We start from the raw sequence: 17,747 nt of genomic DNA, 5'->3' as shown, positions 1-17,747 counted from the left end.
TCACAGCCTAAAACGTTGGACCTCATTCTCTTTCATACATGAGTTTTATAAATGTGCATTAGAAAAGTATTGTGGGAAGGTAGAACTGAATGGTGGCCCCCTTCCCCTAACTTGGGATAAACTGGAAAGCGGTGCCGTTAGGGACATGTCCATTCCCGCAGCACCTGGTGGGAGGAGCCACATGGCTCCTGCCTGCACCTGTGCTCTGTTTTCGGAAAGTTTCATCTGCTTCTTGTTGAATCCAACTGGATGGCTGATAACATGCTATGTGGTGAGAATCAGGACATTTTCACAATATTATATTTTAAAGAAATTGCCTTTATTTTAATTGTTTATCTAGACATGCCAATGGATATTTAGGCCACATTTTGAGCAGAAACTCACAAGGTGTTTTTTTTTTTTTTCCAAACCTCACATGTGTACACAAAACAACACAATTTTAAGGGTTTTCTTAAAAGAACAAAGCATAGGAAACACAGTGAGATACAAGCTCATAACCAATTTTCAAATCAATGAGCAGATCCGGTTCTACATAAGAAAAGGTGACAAAACAAGCCTGTCTTGTAGGAAGCGCTATACGGAGACAGTGTTGTGGGATGCACTCCAGGTCCTTTCGCAGGAAGTCTGAAGCGGGCAGAAACAGAGTGGGATTCTACTCGGCCTCGCAGGGAGTTATGGGTAGTTTCTGACTACTCACGGATGCTGTTAAAAGGAAAAGCAGGCTTTGCCTATCAGGTCTGGCAGTGTTATATATTCTCTTTCTCCAATTTGATTTTAACTTTACCTTGCTTACTAAAAATAGCCCTTGGATTCCTTTCTTCTCAAGCTCTGAAAGAATTAAACTCAGTAAGTCAGCTATTGATGGTCCATGGACTGGGAGAAGAAGAATGTGAAGACAAAGTCCATGGATGATCTACCAGCTGGGTTTTTCAACTAGGAACTGGTCTCCTTCTATTAAAATATTGCAAGAGAGCCACTAGTAGGCAAGAAAAAACATTTTCACATTCTCTCTCTCTCTTCCCTTCCTCCTTCTCTCTCTCTCTCTCTTTTTGCCCAGAAATAGGGAACTCAAAAAGTCTCCAGATGGTTGAACAGAGGCCACAAATACATCTAGTTTATGCATCATGTCTCATTTGCTTCATATTTTCATTGCACTAGTAGCTGCTTCATAGGCTTAACCATTGGATAGAATATTTGGTAGTTTTCTCTGTGAGTTCTTCTTTAAGGCCTAACTGTAACTTAAACACTTTTGCACTATAAACTTGGAACTACTAAAAACACCCCCAATATTATTTATTTAAGTTATAATATAAATATAATTTAAACAAAGTCTATTTCCTAAAGTCATGGTAGAGCTAAAATAGCATTTTCTTTCTTGTCTCTACTATATCGCCCCCAGTATTTGCTTTCCTTGATTTGATCTCATGTACATTAAAAATAGACTACTCAAAAGCCCTTTCTGCATCTCCAAGCCAAGATGAGTGAGGTTTGGAAGCAGGAATACATTCAACATAATCTCTTTTGGGGCCCTACCAAGCTGAGAGCTTCAGAGTATTAAAGCAATGAAAGGTGATCTGACAGTTCATGGTTATTATAGAAAAAAATAAAGTTAGTGTTAAGTTTTCACAACTTCCCTTCTTACCCCTACCAACAATGTCAACTTATCCATCCATTTCATGAAGGTTTCATACTTTCGTTAGTACCATCTGACAACCTCTCCATATTTAATGAACCTATAACCCATGTTCCAAAATGTCCCTTAATCCTTAGCTCTGCAAGCCTCATTCTCTCTACAGGAACTTATTACAATCCAGTCAAAGTTTCTAACATTTCATTTCTATGTTAGGAGGAAAAAAAAGTTGCACTTAGGAAGTGAGTCAGCTGTCATTTCATCAGCTTGCGAAACAGCTTGGCAGTGGCAGAAACGAGCATCCCATCACCTTCCACTACTGTGCTGTTGAAGGTTAAAAGAAAGGGGCATTGCCAATTTTCATCTAACATTAGCTATGCCAGAACTTCTAAAGAGAAGGTTCAATGCGCAAAGTTAAGCCGGCTGGAGAAGAGTGCTGTGGCAAACTAATTGATGGCGGTGTCTGCAGAAACAAACGGCAACACAATACCTAGGCGATTCTGCTAGCTATAGTCATGAGTAAGCATAATGACCTGCCAGGAAGGTAAACTCCATCAGAAAACGAAAATATTTTCTTTACTTAAATAATGTTAAATTTAGCTAAACAGGCGGGTAGTTGTTCACATGAAATTAAAGAAAAAGAAAAATCCAGTTACTATTAACACCAAAGAAGTGCACGCCAACCATAAAACCAAAGTGCTTTGGTACTGTAGTCGTAACAGACGGAAGTGTGGACGGGGAGCAGGGAGTTCCCTGATGGTTGGATGACAGGGTCATAGAAGGCTTGTGAGACCTTCTGTGGTTGACACACTGCCATGGTCCATGACAAGAGTCACATAAATACAAGCTTATTAGCTGGCTTGTTGAAACAGAATGTGCAACATCGCTGCGTTGAAAAGTGACTTCAGGCTTGTTGAAGGGTCTCGTTACTCTGAGGAAACGACGCTCAGTGCCATAGATGAAACACTATGGTCTCAAGTGGAATGCACGTGAAGTTCCCAAAGTATTCCCTCAAAGACTTGGTTCAGTTTTGGTTGGGGACCTTAGCTGGAAAGCATAGAGATGGACGTGGGGAAGCAGTTCAGAAAGACATCTCTGAGGATTTATGTTGGGCAGCTTTCAGAAGATGAAAGATGTTTAAAGTTAAGGCCTTTATCTGCAAACAACAGTATATTAATAAACTCTATACCATATTTACATATGCATTCTCTTGTATTAAAACTAACAGGATTCTGTTCACAGTGCCATTGTTTATACAGGTAGCAATCCCATAATACTCATGTATTTTGGCATGGGAATCAGTAGCGCTTGGTATTTACAGAAAGTGTATATGTGTGAATACAAAGGTCATTGAAACTGAGTTATTGATAAAAGACAGATAGATTGGTTAATGGTGCAAAGGAATGAACTGTACAGCACCTTCCCCTCAGATCGGATAGGAAATGTGATTTCTTAAATTGAGAAGATGCCAAATCTTTGACCCAAAGTGGTGTAAAGTCAGTAACAAAACAATGAACCCCCGTTCAAGTTTGGGTACACCGAGTAATCACAGTCCCAAGTTTTAGATCCCTTGGCTAGTGCATAACATATAAAAGTTAAAAAGATTTATTATTATTTATAATAATAATTATTATTAAAATAGAAGGTCCTTTCTCTCACGTTCCCTTTTGTGCTCTCACTTAAGACCAGTATCCTTGGAGTTCCAAATATGCTGGTGTTTTTGTCATGCAGATCGGCAGTCAGATGGCAAATGCTAAAATGCGCTGGACTTAGGAACTGCTGCCTGTCACAGTGTGACCCACGGCCCGTAGGAGACATGGCAGAAGCACCTCTTTCTTTCTCTTCAGTCTCCTTCTTGAGGGGTAGGCCTGTGCTTGGATTTAGCTTCCGTATTACTGGATGGAGTCGTTCATCTCGGCAGCTAATGTTGAGGTGAAGAATGGCTTCTGTACACTTGGAGAAAGGAGAGGGGGCAGGTGAATAGGAGGAAGGTGGCATTCTGAAGAGCCCCGGGATGAAACCAAGAGAGTGGCTGGGTTGATGAGCAAGAACCACTCGGAGCTTCTGCCCTCTCAGGAGGCCTCTGCTCAAGGCGGTTCTCACTCTCTCAGTGTACAGAGCCGGGGACAGGCCTGGTGGGCACTACGGGGCCACGCCTTCAGTCACCGTCTGCTCCTCACTCTCAGCTCCGCGGTCTGCGTGGTCCGGGCTGCCGCTGCTTCTGCCACTGCCACCAGCACTGCTTCTGGTTTGCTTGAGCAGCAGCATTTTCCAGTGGGCTTTGTTGTACGCAAGATGGCTTAGCATGTTCTCAGACAGGCTGCTGTTTCCGGTGAAGCGGGCCCATTCCTGGAAGAGTGGCTCCACAATGTAGGTCATGAAACCTGAAATAGGCCAGACCAAATGTGTCACCATGAGGGCAGTGAAACCTGCTTCTTCCTTTCTCACAAGCACGGTGGGAGCCCACTATGTCCTTGGCCCAGGCATGGAAAGGAAAACAAGATGTGGTCCTTACCCTCAGCTGAGGAGCATAAAATGTGTCACCTTGGGCTTGACCCCTGACTTCTCTGTGTCTCAGTTTTCTCATTTGCCGAAATGAACTAAGAAGGGTACTAAACCCACTGGGTTGTTATGGCAATGAAATGACTTAACACGTGTGAAATGCTTAGGAAGCTCCTGGTATTTGGTAAACACTCAATGAATATTGGCTGTTATTCCTTGCAGAGGGATAAATACATATAAACAAACGAGTAGAAGAGCATCTGTGCTGGAACTAAGGAGGATGGGTGGGGAAGGACAGGAAAGGGCAAATCATATCTGGAAGGGGCATGTCATTGATTTAGACCTAGAATATTCGTACATTTAGCCTATAGAATATTTTTTCAGAATTATCATTTCATAATTTTGTCTGACTTTCAAATATGTTAAACAACTAAGTGTAAGCAAATAAAAGTTCCTTCATCTTCAAAGTAGGTTTTTACCTGCATAAAAGTCTTGCTTTATCAGTGAGGTAAGATGATTTGATATTAGACTTCTATGTTTGTGTGTCTGTTCTCTTAATTTATTTTAGACTTTTTGCTTTCAAATGATATTTCACCCTTAATGTATATTTCATATTAAACATGATTTATTAAAGCAAAGATAACTTGCAGTCTAGGCTGAATTGTTAGGCTTATCACAAACTTAGACATATTTAGGTTTTATTGTATTTCCTTGAAATGTAGTGGTGGAGAGAAGAGGCAAGTGTTTTTCAGCATTACAGTCTTCCATCGGCTCACTCCGTGTGTGTGCAGGCATGTGAGTTATAAGGCTTCATTTCATTATCTTTTCTTTGGACAGACAGTAGGTACTTGGCCTTTGAGGATGCTACAGCTATGGGAAGAGGATGCCGCAATGCAGAATGTTACTGTTCTTTTCTGCATTATGTCATCTTATGTGAAATATAATTTAAATGTTATGAGATCATGTTAGATAACCCTAACCTGAGGGGGAAAGTTAAGCCAGCGACTTTATGTCTGTAATTTGATAAGGTTATACAGGGAGTTGGCAAGTAAGGATTTCATTTTTGAATTTTCTTGCTTCCTATTCTTGAATTATCTTTACCTCCTTCATAATCTCCATATCTAGTTTCTAATATCTTTCATCTTAAGAGAGATTAGATATTAGGTATCTAAAAGATAGTATGCAAAACTACAAAGTTGAAGATATAAATATTTATCAAGTTTACCTTAAATATAAAAAAGTTACGAATCCAACATTTTAAAATCCAGTACTTAAAAGTCAACTCATTTTCTTTCTGAAGTCACTTTGGAATAACACCTCTGCATGTCTCCTTGTCATAAATAAGGACCTCTTATAGTAGATGGAAAAGCCATTTTAAAGTCTGAACAGACACTAGAAGCAGTTTTTCAAATGAAGGAAGGCTTTCGTTCTAAATCTGCACGATCAGGTTCGGACACTCCTCTGCTACTCGAAAGCTGTAGTGACTTTGCCAGGACGTCACCCTCCTGAGGGGTGGGAATGGGGGAAGGGAGAGACGGGTAGCCTCAGAGTAAACAAGGATGGAAGGAAAGCCGCTTTCTCCTCATCTCCCTGTAGACTTCACCAATCAGAGATTCATGTCTTGTACATCTTTTTAAAATATAGAGTTTGAGGGAAAGAGAGGAGCCACGGGTTGGGGTAGGGCGGGGAGAGATGAAGTCCCCGTTCCACTCGGGGGAATATGAATTACTTCATGAGACAATCTGGTCTACATCTGAGATGGCACTCAGGAAATTCCCACTGTGGACTGGGACAGGGAAAAGAGAGGGGACATTTTCAGTCCCAGGGGAATCAAGACAGAGGAAATTGCAGTATTACTTAGGACCCACTGGAAAAATCTTTGTCTGGGAGGCAAACCCCGCAGCCCCCGTTGCACTCTGTTTATCTGTTTGGGTTTCTCCTGCTCGGCCTGATCTAGCCCCGTGCACCACACCTCCTCCCAGCCTGACCCCACACAGCTGGGAGATGTGGAGCTGAGACGAAGATTTATGTGCTGAGGGTTGTTTTCTAATCATTTTTTTCCTCTTTGTGACTGGTGTGCTGGTGTAGCATCCATGAGATTTTCCTAGTCAGTCCCTATCCCATCTTAAAAGCAGGTATCTATGGTAACCACCCTTCCTGAGCTGAAAATCAGGACATATGATCTGACAAAATAAGTGTGTTCTCATGACAACAGGATAGAATCTCTGAAATCAGGTTCGTTGTGAAAATTCAGGTCGTGTGCTTAACAATGTGAATGTTTTTCTTTGGCGGCTCAGGATATCTTTAACAGGTGCCTGGCAAATTTCTTTCTAGCCAGAGCTTAATCAAGTGCGCCCAGGAATTAGGCTTTTTTGGTCAGGGTCTCTTCCTTTTATATCTATCACACTTGCAGGCCCTCCGTAACTAAAGTGGCCGACAGGAGGGGCTGGACCCAGTGAGGTGAGGCCGCGCTTCAGTGAATGCTGCCCCTCTCCCAGCGTTCTGTAGCTTCATCTGCCCTGGATTCTTCCTGGGTTCAATTTTTAAAAACATAAATCCCCTTTCTCTTTTTCAGGTAGAGGATTCACTTTAAGCGTAAAAACAACAGAACAATATTAAGGGCGATTTGGAAAAGTAAAAAGACAACCAATCATCTCCTAATTGCAACATACCCATTTTATAAAAAGTTTGTGGATTCCATTTTAATTTTTGTAACTAGATGAATTTGGTCCCTGCTTCTTAGGATGATTTCATCATACTTTGTGGGACTGTGGATTAGATTTGACCCTCAGTGACAGTAAGCATATCATTTTGACTTGTTCTGGTTTTCTTAATTTTAAGCTTATCTTTTTGGGTGCCCCCTTCCCTGTCAATGCCAAGACATTAAACGTTGAACCCTGTGGAGGTCTGTAACACTCTGAATGCATTAAGTTGTTTGAGCTCTGTGGAAACTGGTGAAAAACATAAACTGGTACATGTCAGGACCATAGCTTATAAGTAAAAGAGTCAAGTTCTGAGTGGTTTTAACTGGAGGGAACTACAAGGAGAAGAAAGACGTGCTTTATATGTAGATGGAATCGATAGAGTGTTTAAGGAGTGATAGACATTCTTACTGGGTCAAAAATATTTCCCCCACTAAAATGCTTACAATTTCCAGTTTGATTTGCTATATAACTTATTAAAGTAAAAATTATTTTAGATTCATTGACATCACCCTTTAGTGCACTTGACACTTTAGTGTGCGGTCATAAGAGAGTGAGACTGAAGGCAAGTTTTGAAGGAGAGCAGAGGAGCATGGATCCCAGGCCGCAGGGAATAGCATGGCTGGCTGGGCTATTGAGATTGAATATTGGGGAGGAGGCGTAGTCATCCAAATTGGAAGGGTTTTAAAGGCCGATTCTGCTGACTGCCCGCCCCCTAAGTCCTAAAGAGAATGGGAACTAATCTGCTCTTCAGCAGCAAATAGTTGTTTCTTATTATTTTTCTTCTACTCTATGTGATTTTGATTTAATTCTGAAAGACAATGTTAATAAAGGTTAGTTAAGAGTCTATAACGAAACCTTCACCCTATTTTTCATAACTCCTCTGTTGGTAATTACCTAGCAGATTAGTCACGATTAGAGCGCTCATTTGGGTTCAGTCTTTCAGAGGGGCATTGACTAAATCTCCAGTTTGGGTCTTCCAGAAGCTGTGTGTGGATCTCTTTTTCTTTCTGACTCTTGGCAGAGGTGCCGAAACATTCCTTTAAAGTTAAAATTGAATTCAACTCACCGATTTGTATACTAGCTATTGAATCTTTCTGTTGATTACAAAGAGGACTGACTTCCAGTTGGAATTTCTTTTCAAGGTCACCTAAGAAGGAAGAAGAAGACACACGTTGATAATCTAGAACTCATGAAAATGAGTGTTGATAGTTTTAACCGCGTAGTTGGAAGAAGTTGTTCTGGGAATTGTTCTCTGCCTCGTTATCCTTAGAAGCTTTTAGGTTTGACTTGCTCTGCCTTGTTCTGGCAGCTTCTGTGAAAATTTAAAATATCAGAGTGTCAATGGCCATTTATAATAGGCTCATTGTAAATAGCTGTGCTCTGGGGCTAAAATAAACTTTTGAACATGCTTTATAAAAACAAGGGCACAACTAATGGGCAATTTCCTAACATAAAATGCAAGTTCTGGCTTTAAGTTATAGGTTAAAAACACAGATTTTATGCTTCTTCCCCCCCTTTCACTCTTCCTGACCCTTGTCTGGTTTCACCTGAACAACCGGAAATAATAAGCAGGTAGGAAATGAAGGGAGGGACCAGGAGATCTCATCCAAAGCTACCTGGTCGGCAGCTACAGAACTAATCAGAAATAAACGTCTGATATCTTTCATTCTGTCTCCTTAGAATTTTACCTGACGTAACTGAAGGTTTAAAAAGTATAAAGGTCAGAATGGTGTATATTTTTTAATACCCATATCAGCTAGAAAACCAAAGGAGAAAGGCACCAAACAAAACTTTATCAAAATACTTTTACTGATTCTTCCTGAGGGTGAAAAATTACTTTGGGAAAAACAGTCTGGTTATTTAGGAGATAATCTGGTCCTCAGAGACATTAGCAGGGTTTACAGTTGTGAATGGATTTCTCTAAACTAGAGGAGATAAAAATATAACATTTATATCATGCTCACTGTGTGCCAGGCACTGTTCTAAACATTTTACTTATGTAATTAATTTAATTATTTTTATCTATGTAGTTTATTAGTTATTTAAATCCTCATAACAGCCTCATTATAATTCCCATTTTACAGATACGGAAATTGAGATGAACAGAAAGGAAGTTAGTACAGAGGGGAGCCTGGGTCCCAACCTAGAATGTCAGGCTCCCCAGTGTCTGCACTTAGCTCCTGATGCAGAACCTTAGAGATGTCGCATGTCCACCATTTTCTCTAAGACTGAAGCCATGCCCCCCATGGCATCTTGTGCTCGGGTGATTCTCAAGAATGATGTGAGGAAATCATTCTGGCCTCACTTGAGGACTTCAGGGAAGCCAGATAACAATAGCCTTCTGAGGACAGGGCATGACACTGTTTAATACTAAAATGAATTCCCCTAAAGCCAGTTCTACTCCTCACCTTCATGCTTTTATTAATTGTGTTTTTTTCCATCGATCTGGACACTTCAGAGGAATTGTCTTTGATTTTTTCCCTTTCCTTCCCCTCCACACCGAGGCATCAAATCCCATTTATTCCTCTCCTGGAATATGTTTCCTTCCTTATTTTCGCTCTGCCTAATCTAATTTGGTTTCTTGATAACTTATTCTTTATTTTTGCTCCTTAGCTAGTTTTCTTTCTTCCTTATTTCTTCTACTTCAATTACGCATGTTGCCCTAAATGCAATTTCTATGAGAAAGTGCCACAGTCTATTGCCTGGTGTATGTCCACACGCCCTCTCACCCTCTTTGGTACACGCTGGTCTGGGAGGCGGGGATACGGTCCCACCTCAGTGCCTTTGTCTGTCTACACTCCTCTCTGTGTAGACCAGTGCTGTCCAGTGGGATTGTCTGCCATGATGGAAATGCTGTCTGCACTGGGCACTGCAGTAGCCTCTTGAAATATAATTAAAAATACTGAGGAACCAATTTTTTAAATTTATGTAGTTTTAATTAATTTAAATTTAACTAACTTTTGCCTTGTGACTATCTCACTGGAAAGTAGAGTATACTGCTCACCCTCCAATACCCAGCTCAGGTTCCAGCTTCCTCAGCACTAGGTCTTCTCCTGACCTCAACCATCAGGGGTCTTCCAGTTAGATCATTCATTCATTTATTTATTCAACACAAATTTATAGAGCACTATATATTTTAGATACCTTGTGAATCAATGTAGAGAATCAAGAGGAAAATTACATAATTTCTTTCCTCTAGGAACTTTACTGCTTGCTATTTTGAGGTTAAGAAAGATTAAATATACTTCTCTGTATCATTCGTGACATCCCCAGTGGGGCTTGGTATATGGGGACAATCACAGTTTTACTGAGGATTAGACAAGGCTGGAAGCAGATGTTCAATAAAAACTTCTGGGATCTTGGTTGACTGAGAAGATACCAATCTGTAGTTACAACAGGACAGACATCCTACTTCCTTAAACCATCAAGAGGAAGGGTAGAATCCTAATCCCCATTCAATCCTCAAAGTTTAACACTGTTTTCCTAATTATGGGATCTCATTTTCTTTCTCCCTTTGTCCTCAACCTTGTTCCTAGGGGGTTTCCGTTGCTCAACATCACAAATCACTAAAGAAACTTTGGGCTGTTAGCAGTGTGTGGAGGCTCAAATTCTAAACTGAAAGCCAGAATAAGATTAATCAAAATGATAAAAGTCCTGCATATAGAATTTTTAAAATATTCACTCAATATGGAGGACATGCAGTTTGGATGGCTGGAGAGTTTAGTCTTCTCCTCTTAAACAGGCTGAACTTCTACTAGACCGTAATACAATTAAAAAACAAGGACCCGCCCTGGCTGGCATAGCTTAGTGGATTGAGCACGGGCTGCGAACCAAAGTGTTGCAGGTTCGATTCCCAGTCAGGGTACATGCCTGGGTTGCAGGCCATTACCCCCAGCAACCGCACATTGATGTTTCTCTCTCTCTCTCTTTCTCCTTCTCTTCCCTCTCTAAAAATAAAAATAAATAAAATCTTAAAAAAAAAAATAGGGACCCAACACCCTCACTCTAGTCTTCTTTCTCTGCCAGGAGACATGCCAGGGCACAAGGCCTGGAAACTCACTGTTAGTGATCAGAATTACAAATGTTCCAGGTTGTTCCATGTTATGATGCTATATATGCATATATTCTTAGGACAACAACCCTTTTTTTGCAAAGAGATCTTACCGATTATTTTTCTTGGTTGATCCCATTTACTCCACTTAGTTAGCAACTTTGATTCACCAACTGTATGGACATTATAATCTGACCATGTGACCTGAATGTCAAGGTGCTCACGGTCCAAATAAGGGTGCAAGATAAGATTGAAAGGGTTAAGCTACAATCAATGCCAACAGGAGCACGTGACTGAGTCAAAACCAAGAGGGACTGAGTAGAATTTTCCCTCCGCCTTGTTTGATTTCCAAGGATGAAGAACCTAGCCCTTCTCTCACTGTGTTTTTTCAATATTTTCTGTATCACATAGTAAAGAAAGTATTTATCTTATCTAGCCTGAAACCTCTCTACTCCAATTTCATCCTATTTTCCTCTGTTTTCCTCTCAGCGGATACTTTATGTCGTGGGCAACTGGAACCGATCTTCTGATTTGTAACCACTTACACCCAGTTGAAGTGAAGCCCCACAGAGTTGTGGGAGCCACACGAGTGCTTTTTCCTCTGAGCGGAAGAGATGGTGAGCAAAGCCTTTTGTCCCCACATGAACCCAATCCACTCTGCTTTGTCTTCTGCCTTTGGGACCATTACAATGTCACCGACACATCTTCAGATGGAGGCTTCTCCAAATGGCTCACTGTTGCTACTTGACCTCCCCACAGAGCTGGTATGTGGGACACTTCAGGCTTTATTTGTCTTCAGCCTCTCAAACCTGATCCCGCCGCTAGCATCAGGGCCCAGTTGCGCCTGAACAAACATCCTGAGCTCTGACACCGGGCCTGGAGAAACAAGGCTGTGTTTGAAGGCCGATATCCCACCCAACGTCAAGATCCCGCTCACAGCCATCGCCTTTTTCCTGAATGAGGTTAATCTCTTAAAAGTTACACCCTACCTGGGGGCCGTTTGACTTTTCCCTTGTCTATTTGAAAGGATGAACTCAATTCTTGGTCAGCTGTGTTCTATGTCATTATTAGCTTTATTTAAGAGAGCGAGGGGAAGAAACACAAAAGGAGTTAAGTCCTTCTGTCAGAGTGGAAAACATTGACCACAAATGGCATTTGGCCTGTAGGCTGTGGTCAGCTCATTAAAATGAAGGCCAGGGTAAAAATCAAACTGTTCCTCAAGTTTTTATATCCACAGAGGAAAACCATTAAAAAAATATATACATATATCCCGTATTCACTCACTTTTATTGCACCTCATTACTACCTGTTTCCATAATAAGTCAATGCTATTTGTTTTAAAATTATTTCCAAAGAAGGGATGGATGGTTTGCAAGAGAGTCAAAGAGAAAGGTTAGGACAGTAAGAGCCGATGAAAGAACAAGTGCCATAATAGATTAGCCATTTCCTGTTTTGTTAGGATAAATGCCCGAGAGGAGGCGGGGCAGCGCAGATGCCTCTGCCGGTCACAACTGACCTTGCCTGTAGAACTCTTCACAGACCTTCTCACTCCACTGCTTGCTCATCTCCCAGACTCTGCAAGGATTGCAAATGTCAGCACACTTCAAGGCAATCTGAAAAGTAACAGGGCAGGGAGAGACTGTCACAGGGTGAAATCTTCAGCAGCAAATGTACCCCAAGCCCAAGGGACTTCCCCTCCTCCTCCCACCAGTGTGCCTCCTGGTACCAGGCCTGTATTCACACAGGGCCCCACTGATATGTCTCTTCAGGAAACAGCACTTCTTCAGCGCCGCACAAACCCTTCATTCAGAACTCCCATTTTATAGCAGTGAGAAGGAGAGAAGAGCCACCGTCCAAGGACACGGAGCTTTCTGGAGGAGACTTGAGATGGGCCAGCCAAGCAAAGCCATGGCCTGGTTCCTTTGGCTGCCCCACCTCTTACAGGCAGGGAGGCCGCAGGGACCCCAGCCAGGCTCAAGTGAGATCATCTAGACCTCACTCTCACAGTGGCCGAAATGACCAACTACATACATTGCTTAAATTATGTGTGTTTGCCTTTACGTGCCTGTGTCTCCGTGTGTAAGCAGGCTGTGACTGCCAGCCAGGGAGCTGGGTCCTATCAAATCGAGGAGTGTTTTGTTTGCAGAGCCAAAGCAAGGCCTCCTGGCTTGCCTCACACTCGTCTGGGTCTGGGATGCCTGCTTTCTCTGTCATCTTGATCCTAGGAGGGTTAGCTTGAATTCCCAGAGAAGTAGATTCTGCCCTTTACCACTAGCTGCAGGGAGACTGCTGCCCACGTGGGCTTCTGCGCTGCTGTGCCCTGCCCACCAGCACAGTCTCTTTGTTCTGACCTGGTTTCCCTGGGATCACAGAATCACTAACAGTGCTGGGGTCTGGGAGAGCCTGTGTCATATGAAGTTGCTAATTTGGTTGTTTCTTTATTTCCTGGTTAATGGGGGCACCAATACATGCTGGAATGGGTAAGGGGCAGAAGTCCCCTCTAAATTCTGCGCTTTGGGCATTCATTTGTGCCAGCAAGCTCTCCTTTTGAAATGAAGTGTTTAGGGCAAATCTTTCAGCTACTCATTACTTGGCCCGAGTCTCTAAAATCAGACACCAGGTTGATCTTTGTGGCGGTCAGGGAAGAGAAGACTGATTTGGGAAGAAAGAAGGAGGGCTACACAGGGCTGCAGCTGGGAGGGGAGCATTTCCTGGGAAGCAGGTGGCACTTTGGACGGCTAGAGGGCAGCATGGAGGCATGGAGAGGAAAAGACGGCCCAGTTCAGTTGGCCATGCAGCTCTGTCCCCTGGTTAAAGTTGGTCTATTTAGATGAGCCTAGGGTCCATCCATTCAGTCGTTTGTGCCAAAAGGAAGACAAGAGAAAATGGAGGATCAAGAAGAAGGCTCTGCTTTGTATACCAAGTCAGAGTTCTACTCCTGGGGTCCACTCCTCTTGTTTTCATGCCGCAAATGGCTTCTTACCATGGAATGACGCAGAAAGGGTTGGGCTTGATATGATTCAAATCAGGCAGTTAAAACAATTTGTTTATTGGTGCCTAAAAATGCTAAGACTAGGTGAACATGTTTGAGCCTCAGAGGAAAATTTAAGTTTAGGTAGCGAAAAGAAATAAAGCAGGGTTTGATTAAATATGTTTTAGGTAAAGGAAGGCACTGCTTCTTAATTTTTTATCTGCACCATAGTTAACATAATATACTGTTGTGCCATAGAAACAGCCTTTTAGAATTGCACAGGTTTCAATTTTACATCAAGGCACAAAATACACTAGATTTTACCACACGCGTCTGCCCAGTGGGGCTACTTTGTGGTGAAGCAGTTACCAACAAAAGAAAAATGCGATGTTATCAACTTATTGACCCCAAACCCAGATTTTTCTTGCTTGGAAACCACTTAAAAATGTCATGTGTCTCAAAGCTTTTAATAAAGTAGGTCACCGCTCTGACTTATACCACGGGAGATAACTCCTCAAAAGCGCTAAAATGATCGATCACGTCCCCGTGTGTTTTCGCCCAGCACGGAGAGCGGCTTTGTTGCCGTTGTTTACCTGTAGCACAAAGTGCCTGTCCTGTTCATCCTCCAGTCTTAAGTCTTTATTTTGCAGGTGAGTTTTCAATTGGGTCAAAAATTCATTCTGTCTGTTGATGTCTGTTGCCAAGATCAAGGAGCCCAGCTGCTGTTCAATATCCTCTCTGCATCCGCCAGAATGAAAGAGAAAACACACACACAAAGCAAATCCCTCTGAGGAGAGTGAGTGATTCTGCCATCGTCGGGTGGCTTGTCATCTTGTTTCTGCCTTTGATACTGTTGATTACACAGAGTCCCAGGCCCTCACAGCACAAGAGTGATTCTTCCCCCACCCCACCGCCACTTCTGCCCTCGGACAGAAGGTACACCGAGAACTGTAGAGGAGGATCAAACCCTCAGGTAAGCAAAGATGTAGTAGTTTACACATTCCCACGGTTCCTATGGGTGGAACAACTGAAAGCCAACTAGAAATGTATGCTTTAAGGAGGACAAAAGAAGATGAGCACAGGAGTTTGGGTTGTGCTTTCATAGTGCTCAAACCGGCACAAACATTAAGATGTGTATGGGAAAGGGAAAGAGCATAGTAACAGGAATGATAGTGAAGACCACAGTAGTGAGTGATACTGTGGGACAGAAAGACCCATCAATGGAAAAAAAAAAAACCAGGCTGGAAAGAGGTACTGGGACTTAAAGCGCAGAGTGTTTGATTTGAGCACCATTACAAAACGGCAAAAAAGGCAATATATCAGTAAAAAAATGGTATAGAGAAAAGGGATATTTGGAGAAAATAAAAGAGATTAGAGCTTTACTTCACATATAAAAATAATCAGTGAAAGGAAAGATTCATAACTGTTTCTAAAGTTCACCTTTAAAAATGAAAATATTTAAGTAGCATGCAGACAACATACATAGACAGTTTAGTGAATCACGATAAAGTGAACATTTTGTATCTGTCCCCCAGGTCAAGAGCGACACCTACAGCCCAATGGTCCCCACTGTGTCTCCTGTCACAGCCTTCTTCTCCCAACTGCTGAAGCAATCACTCTCTTAATCTCTGTTTTAATCATTTCCTTGCTACTTTTAATAAATTTACCACCTATACACACATATCTAAATAATATGGTTTAATTTTAACTGCTTTTGAACTTCAAGTTACGCAGTAACTTGTGACTTGGTTCTTTAGCTTAACATTATGCTTTTGAAAGTCATCCGTGTTGATGGGTGAGCAATCATTCATCCATTTCCATTGTTTCTTATATTGTATTCCAATGTAGTAATATTCTACAAGGTTTTTATCCATTTTACTTTTGACGGTCACTTGAGTTGTTTCTAATTCTTAACTACGAAGAAAAAAATGCCACAGTAAACACCCTTACATACCTCCAGTCGTACACATGCAAAAAAAGTTTCTCTCAAACAATTGTAGTAATAGAGTAAGATTGTCATTGCTTTATATTCTTACTCTCTACATCTTTTTGTCAATTTGAAGAGTCTGCCATGCAACTCTTTTTGGTTTTAATATAAATTATCTTGATTACTGATGAGGTTGGACATATTTCATGCATTTATTGGTCAATGATATATTGTCTTTTGTGAAGTGTCTATTCTAGTCTTTACCTATTATTCTCTTGGGTTGTCTCTCTTTTGCTTACTGATTTTAAGGGGTTTACATATATATTTTTCAATAGTGGTTCTTTGCTAATTATGTGTTGCAAACATATTTTTCCATAATGTGGCTTGTCTTTCTGCTTTTTTAATAATGTCTTTTGATAAAAGGAAGTCTTAATATTTAGTATAGCCTAATCTATAATTTTTAAAATTTATAGTTAAGCTAATTCTTTTCTGAATTTTCCTTAGTTTATATAGTTAACCATTTTAAACCTTTACTTAATTTTTTTTTAAATTTATTGGTTTGAGAGAGAGAGAGATGAGGAGGGAGAAACAGAGAGATGGAGAGAGAGAAAGAGAAAGAGAGAAGCACTGATTCATAGTTCCACTTACTTAGGCATTCATTGGTTGCTTCTTGTATGTTACCTGACCAGAGATTGAACTTGCAATCTTGGCGTATCAGGATGATGCTCTAACCAAATGAGCTACCTGGCCAAGGCTTAACCTTTACTTTTAAAATCAGAAAAATTATTTTATAGCATTTACATGAGGATAGAAGGAATAATCATGATTATGATGATGATAACCTTCATTATAGTCCTTTCACATATTATTATTGCATAACAATTATTCTATTAGCAAAAGCAGTTTATAACACTGTAACCCACAAAGACATGAAAAATACAGTACTTTTATATGGAATCCATAGGGATGAGCAGGACTATATCAGGAAACAAATACTAACTGAGCAACAAGTAGAATTAATGCAGCTGTTATAGGGACAAGTCCTCTGTTTTTCCTCCCCCACCCCCCGTCCTCATTCTCCTTCCTTCCCTTCTCCTTTTGTTCTTTAGCTGACCCTGCCACCAACCTCCTCTTTTCTTCTCCTTACATGACTTCTTGTTCTAGTTTGTAGTTCTTCTTGCATTTCTTTTTATCTTTGCAATTTATTGTTTTAGTGAAAGGCATGAGTTTTTATTCCATGTATGGGGATTGGTTTTTAGTTCCTGAGAGGAAAAAGTGATTGGAACTGAATGAAGTTCTTCCTGCAAATTTAACAGTCCTCTGGGTGCTAGGAAAGAGCATGGGATAGTGTCAGAGGGCCAGGAAGAAATGAAGGGCCCAGAGCATAGTGCCTGTTCTATGGAGAGACGTAACTTGGTCAGTGACCTTGACATATGTGTTCTTCAGAAAGAAGGGTACAGAGATCTATTTATTTTCTTCTCTTCTAGCTACCGTGGGTTCTGTGCATTTTAATTAAACAGATCAGAATTTGTGTTGGCCTTGGTAGATGGTACAGCTGCTAACTTGGGGCTCTGTGGACAATGAGGCAATGGCCTTGGATTTAGTAGGATTCTGCCTAAATCCCTGGGCTAACAAACAGCAGATCAGGAAACCAGTATTTCCCATTCTGTTTAAAATACAAGAGACATGGGTAAATTAATGGTGAAAAAATCGCTGGGGCCAATTCAGTTACTTAACAAAAGACATTTTAGAAAAAACTTCCCAACTTCTATCTCCACTGAGACTGGCAATTATGATACAAACTTCATTGAACTAGTCTTAAAACGAGCTTGAGAACTCCTGTGTTCCTTTTTGATAAATGTTTATTATTTGGGTCTACACAGGAGGACAATTTTGTTAACATAAAAGACAGGAATTTGGCAAAGCAGGGCGTTGATGCTGAAGAGTGTGAAAGCGGAGAA

The 17,747-nt window shown here is 41.2% G+C and overlaps 1 protein-coding gene across 3 annotated transcripts in view; it reads right to left on the bottom strand.

Annotated features, from left to right (window-relative positions):
* Positions 1–302: 302 nt before the first annotated feature.
* The window catches only part of PDE7B (phosphodiesterase 7B), a 295,725-nt gene continuing 278,280 nt past the window's right edge, over positions 303–17,747 (bottom strand). For all 3 annotated transcript variants that reach the window (XM_028509574.2, XM_028509572.2, XM_036024756.1), the window contains 4 exons: positions 14,453–14,597; positions 12,405–12,501; positions 7,904–7,984; positions 303–4,014 (listed from right to left, as the gene is read on the bottom strand). In XM_028509574.2, the coding sequence (XP_028365375.1) occupies positions 3,773–4,014; positions 7,904–7,984; positions 12,405–12,501; positions 14,453–14,597 (565 nt within the window). In that variant the 3' untranslated portion in view covers positions 303–3,772. The remainder of the gene's footprint in view (positions 4,015–7,903; positions 7,985–12,404; positions 12,502–14,452; positions 14,598–17,747) is intronic.

The sequence above is a fragment of the Phyllostomus discolor genome, chromosome 4 (assembly GCF_004126475.2).
Source record: "Phyllostomus discolor isolate MPI-MPIP mPhyDis1 chromosome 4, mPhyDis1.pri.v3, whole genome shotgun sequence".
Lineage (NCBI taxonomy): Eukaryota > Metazoa > Chordata > Mammalia > Chiroptera > Phyllostomidae > Phyllostomus > Phyllostomus discolor.
The sequence above is the reverse complement of the archived record's forward strand: the minus strand, read 5'-3'. Positions and strand labels throughout refer to the sequence as shown.